Genomic DNA, 6,000 nt, shown 5'->3' on the forward strand with positions numbered 1-6,000 from the left:
CAATGTAATTCAAAACAGGTATTGGTAAATGTGTCAAGGTTTTCAAATATAAGAGCTGGAAATGTGTGCCTATCTATGACTAGAATACTAAAAGATGTTCCTTTTATTATACCTGTCAACATTTCCTGAGCTGAGTAGAGGCTTTAACTTATAAAAATTGTATGAAATATGTATGAAACTTTCATTTACTGTTGCTTTCATGATTATAACTTTTTATGACTTTCTGTTCTGTCACAAAATACTAATTTACTTGTATATTTCATAGTAAAGTCAGCATTAATCTTTGTGCACAGGAAAATTATTCAATTCTCATTTTTTTGGTAATAAACTAAAAGGAATAAAAGTTTTGTTTTCCCCTTTCAGAATGGTGATATTTAAATATTAATTCTTCGCAAGCACATTCGTGACTTCTGGCATCTTCTCTTTTATTTATAATGTAAAACTGCAGAAAATGTATTTTCTATCTTTTCCATTTCTGGCACATGTCACTTCAAATCTGCAGAATTAAAATATAGTGAATTTTTCCATCTTTCAGGATTCTTTCTTTGCATCTTAACACAGAACCAAAATAGTTTCATTTTCAGATGAAATTGATCTGTCTTTGTTTTTCTTGCCCTAAGTTTTTTTTTACATTTTTTAAACTCTATTAGATCGTATTTCTTTTTCGACTCTGCTTTAATGAGACATAGATTGTAGGCAAACTAATATTTTTATCCTGTTCCCATTGATCTGAAATCCTGTGATGTGAAGGCACAATGTGATACTGTGAGACAGTGACAGACAGTAACACAATGTTTCTCATGGGCTTATGTTTTCTGAATTATTTGCTTCAGTAAAATCAACAGGCCCTTTTACTAACATTGTTATCAGTTCATACAGCATAGTGCAGATTTTGTTTTTCTTCTTACTGTTTATATTACTGGGTAAAGAAAAAAGTAAGCTTAGTGTAAAATTTGATTGCTTGTATTTTACAATGTAACGTGTATTTCAGTTAAGCTCAAATTCTGTTCCTTGTGGAGATGTTCATTGGAATTTTTCTTCCTTTGTGCCAGCCTGCCTTGTGTGTGAAGTCATTTCAGAAATCAATAGTAGTGTGGGTTGTGTGTTTTGGGGTTTTTTTTTGTTACTTTCTTTATTTTCTCTTTTTTTTTTTTTTTTTGTTACTTTCTTTATTTTTTCTTTTTTTTTTTTTTCTTTTTTTTTTTTTTCTTTTTTTTTTTTTTCTTTTTTTTTTTTTTCTTTTTTTTTTTTTTCTTTTTTTTTTTTTTCTTTTTTTTTTTTTTCTTTTTTTTTTTTTTCTTTTTTTTTTTTTTCTTTTTTTTTTTTTTCTTTTTTTTTTTTTTCTTTTTTTTTTTTTTCTTTTTTTTTTTTTTCTGGTGATCGGTTTTAAGCTACCATACTGGTCTGAAGTTCAGTGTTAATACTGCATGTCTTAAAGACAATTATTTAAATCTGAACAGCAAAAGATTGATTATATGTGTCTTATTGTTCATTTAGTAATAATGAATTCTTAGCCCATACTAATTGCCATACATGTTGGGAAATGAGTCTTTCTCCTGATGTATTCATGTAAGGGTATAGTGGAATGAACTTAGAATCATAGTATAGTTTGGGTTGGAAGGGTCCTTAAAGATGATTTAATTCCATCCCCCCTGCCATGGGCAGGAACACTTCCATGCCTGTAGATCACAACAGCTACAGCAAATAGCTGTTGCAGATGTTATGTTTAGTTATTACCTTAAAAATATTTCTGAAACTATAACATAAATTAAAACCAACGGTTTTTAATACTTGAATTATAATGGCAATTTATTAAGTCACCTTTCAAATCTTTTAAACACAGAAATTTGATTAAGAATTTGTGAAAGAATTGTGAAGAGAGAAAAAGTGCTTTTTTGAGTTTTCAGGCATCTACTCTTCAAATTGGCAACATGTTGCCTAAAATAAATGGAAAACAGCACTTCCATGAGATGATAAAAAACAAGATTTCAAAAAGACCCTCTGCCATTCTCTGCCATATGCTCACTCAGAGCTGCAAATTTTTATGAGCGGTGGTCATTTTCACTATATATATATAGTCACACACGTATACATATACTTGAGGACAAACATATCTATCAACAAGGCTTCTACACTGTATAAAATGTACAAAAGTGACAAAAATAGAGAAAGAGACAAAGAAATTAATGTTCAGTCATAACAAGCAGTAAAGCTTGCTTTTTTTCTTTAAGCAGGTTTTAAAGGAAGAAAAATGTTTACACTTGTTAAGAAATAGATTGGAAATTCAGTAGTGTTGTGTGAAATCCATCCGTGGTCTTAAATAGAAACATACCACCAACAAGTAACTAAGCTAACAGTTGCACTGAATGGAGTATTTGGGGAAAACTGTCAGTGTACAGTTCCCTGGGATGCTAGACAATTTTTGGCATCCTCTGTTGCATGAGGTTGAAAATATTTGGTCTGGCTCATGATACTCTGCCTTGTTCTTCACAAAACCTTTTAAGCTTTGACTGCTTCTCTATTGTTTCGTTATTTGGAGTTATTAGGGGAAGGTTTATATTTGCGGTAAATGTAGTCTGTAAACATTTAAGCTTGGGCCAGGTTTGTTTGTGGCCCTGTGTTCAAGAGTAAAACTCTATGAAAATCACTAACGGACAGACCAGATTCACCTTGCTATCAAGGGATACTGAGTTAGAGGAAGCAATGAAAATGAATCAATGTTAGCCTAAAATAAAGAGTAGAAAATTGTTATGGAGAAAAGTACAAGGGGATAAAGTGGATATTCGCCTCCTTACCTTTCAAAAAGAAGATCTCAAACAAAATAATCTAGGAAGCTACACCAAAAATGCAGATTAACAGGAACAAGTAACATATATGGAAGATCTGTAACCTACCTGTCTGGGTGGTGGAAACAAGTCACTTTGTGTTGAACTTCAAAGAAGTCCAATGATCGGATTTACAGTTTTAATGAAATTTATGTAATACTATAGGATTTAAGGAAATGCAGTCCTTTTTCAAGTTCTCAAGCTTTAATCTCTTATTTTGTGATTTTGGCTAGTTGTTGTCTTCCATGACTCAGCACTGTTTGTGGTTGAGGGCAGTTAGCATTAGTTCAGTATAAGTGTATAGTATAGTTAAAATATCAGAATTTCAGATTTGGAATAATCCTTTGTTCAAAACAATATTTTCTGAATATCATAATATAATATTTTGTCTGTGTTTGAATTTATCCTCTCATTTGTATTCCTAGGCAGTAGGAGAGTGACGATGGAAGTTCTTGAATTGCTAGTTGAAGACATGTTCCTTATTGGTGATGCTATTTCTGAAAATGTTTGGGAAGATGATAGCCTTTTTGCATTGGAATTGGTAAGATTCTTTAGGCTTTGATCAACCATATTTAACAGCTTTTATAATCGTTTTCTGCAGTCATTCATATACGTATCTAATCTTCTGCTGAGCTACCCTTTTGAAAATCTTAAATAGTTTCTTATCACTGGCACACACTTTTTATTTTAAATGTAAGTTCTTTTACCAGGTTCACCTCAGGAAAATAAGTACTGAATTTTGTCTTGTAGTGAAAGGCTGTTAAGCAGCCATTGAGAGAAATGTGTGTAGGGAAGAGGGTCTGAGGGAAAAAATGCAGACTACAAATGTTGGAGAGTAATTTGATATAAATGACAACTTTCACTTTCTTTACTCCTTATAAGCTATCTGTTTAAAATTAGGGAGATAATTGTTTAGGTCTGAGACTGGAATGGTAAGATACGTGGTATCCATTTCCTACACAGAACCTATTGATCCCTGCACAGATTTCAGCTCTCCTTAACTCTGTTGCTTGGCTGGGAGAAAGCTTTTTGGCCCATGAGTGATTCAAAGCGTTAAGGTGCTGTTGACTCAACAATTTAAATTGCTGGAAATACATACCTGATCACAGTTGAGAGTTGTTATATACATGAAATATCAAATTAGTGAATTTCTTTTGCAGACAACGGAAAGCTTCAGAATAAGCCAGCATGGCTTATGTGTGTAACAGACATACCGAAGTTGCAGACTGAAACTTGTATAAAAACTTATGTTAAACGTAGTCTTAAATGGACATGACTTAAGTTAGAATTCTTGAAAATACCGCTGAGTATGAGACACTGTTATTGCAATAATTATTAATTAAAATATTACTCTAGGCTTCCCTATTCTCTATTTTACAAATTATAATATTTATATAGTTTTTGGACCTAGCAGTGAATGAGAGCTTTTTTTTTTTTCTGAATTTAGTGTACTGATCTGTCAAAATCTATTATCATTGATCAACATCAAATCAGTACTGAAGATTCCTTGCAGAACATTTAATCTAAGAAGCTTAATCTAATCCTTTGTCTAGTTGTTGTATGACCCGAATCAGTATATTCCATTGCATATAAATCTGTCAAATTATAGTAGAAACTGTGGGCATTATGACACATACATCATACTGATTTTTGTTAGTAGGATAATGTTTGTTTCCAGGCTACTAATGAGCAAAACTCTGCAAATAAGCTGGGTACTTGTATGCAATTCTATTGATTTTTTTTTAAAAAAAAAAAAAAGGAAAAAAGCTTTTCTGATATAACTTTATTCCATCGTTAGAACTTTTGAGATTTATTAGTAAAATACTTTGCACCTCCCATTGAAAGTTATCATTCTACATCAATCTGTGATTCATAGCTGGACAGTGCAGTGCAATTCAGTAAAGCTAATTTTGACAAAGGAATTGTAAGGCAGGAGATAAAACAATTTTTGAGTAAATAAAATTAACTGAATGGACAATTTTCGGAAATAACCATTAAACTTACCTTTATATTATCTAGTACTGCATCAAATAAAATTTCTTTTATCAGAAGTAGGCTGGTGTTAGAGTTGTTTGGCTTCAGTACTTGGAAAACATGGCTCCTCTTTGTATTTTGTATTAGCTCCAAGGGAAGGAGGTCACGTGTCTTTCTAGGAAACTTGAAAGCATTTCTTGCATAACTTTATGGCTTTACATTTCTTTGTTTATCCAATTTTAAAACTCTCCATTGGAATATATTTGTGAAAAATAAGTATTTTGGAAATCCCATTCAAAAATACTTAAGTTTATAACTATGTATTTTAGCCATGAGTTTATGCTTCCTTCCTCCCAAGTTTTTACTGTTTTCCAGGTTTTTCATGTGTATCTAAGTGCAGTTTGATTCTGCCATGTCAAAGAACTGCTACAGATTGCCATAACCCCTCAGCTTTTTTGGATCAGATGACTTTGAGACAGTCATCCCCGCCTAAGGGAGGAATAAACTTTTTGAATCCACTGCTGATTTGCGACTCCATGGTCTTGAAGTAGAAGGTCTTCCTGACTCTGCAAACTGTAGCAGGGCAGAGAGAAACTTACTTTTTTGAACTCCTGAAGAGGAGAATGAGTCCTTTTCATTTTACTGTGTAATAATGTGTGTTGATAATTACTTTCAAAGACTGATTTGATTTAGTCAATTTCTTCTTGTTTTCTTCAACTCTGTTGATTCAGATAATTAGTGCTTAATTGCTTAACAGTGATTATCAACTTCTGGAATTAATAAGCAAAATCTCACATGTGCTATTCTTCTTAACCATTATTTGACATTCCAAAGCTGGAACCATTATTCTACCTTTATTTCAGGTGACCAAAATTTTAGAAACTAATTTTGTTTTCTCCAGTGCCAATGGGATGGATTTATTCAGACAATAGTGATTCTCAAGTTGAATTTAACATAATCTGAGAAATGTGCTGCTGTTTCCTTTGAGAATGAATAGCCATAAAAATCATTTGATGTTCTCAAAGTTTGGACTGTGGGCTGGGTTTTTTTGGGTTTTTTTGTTTGTTTGTTTGTTTTGTGTTTTTTTTTGTTGTTATGTTTTAAGGTAAAGCTTTATTAGCAGGTTCAAACCAGCTCTAATATTTCACTATTAGAAGTGAACTTCAAAATAGTTAAAATTGCAGAAGTTCAAAAGGAGGGG

At 32.1% G+C, this 6,000-nt stretch overlaps 1 protein-coding gene across 1 annotated transcript in view; it reads left to right on the forward strand.

The window, feature by feature from the left end:
• Positions 1-6,000, forward strand: part of RTTN (rotatin) — an 82,398-nt gene that overhangs the window by 11,517 nt on the left and 64,881 nt on the right. Inside the window, exon 10 of the mRNA XM_014938445.1 lies at positions 3,251-3,366. Within this exon, the coding sequence (XP_014793931.1) occupies positions 3,251-3,366 (116 nt within the window). The remainder of the gene's footprint in view (positions 1-3,250; positions 3,367-6,000) is intronic.

The sequence above is a fragment of the Calidris pugnax genome, unplaced genomic scaffold (genome assembly GCF_001431845.1).
Source record: "Calidris pugnax isolate Ruff unplaced genomic scaffold, ASM143184v1 scaffold13, whole genome shotgun sequence".
Lineage (NCBI taxonomy): Eukaryota > Metazoa > Chordata > Aves > Charadriiformes > Scolopacidae > Calidris > Calidris pugnax.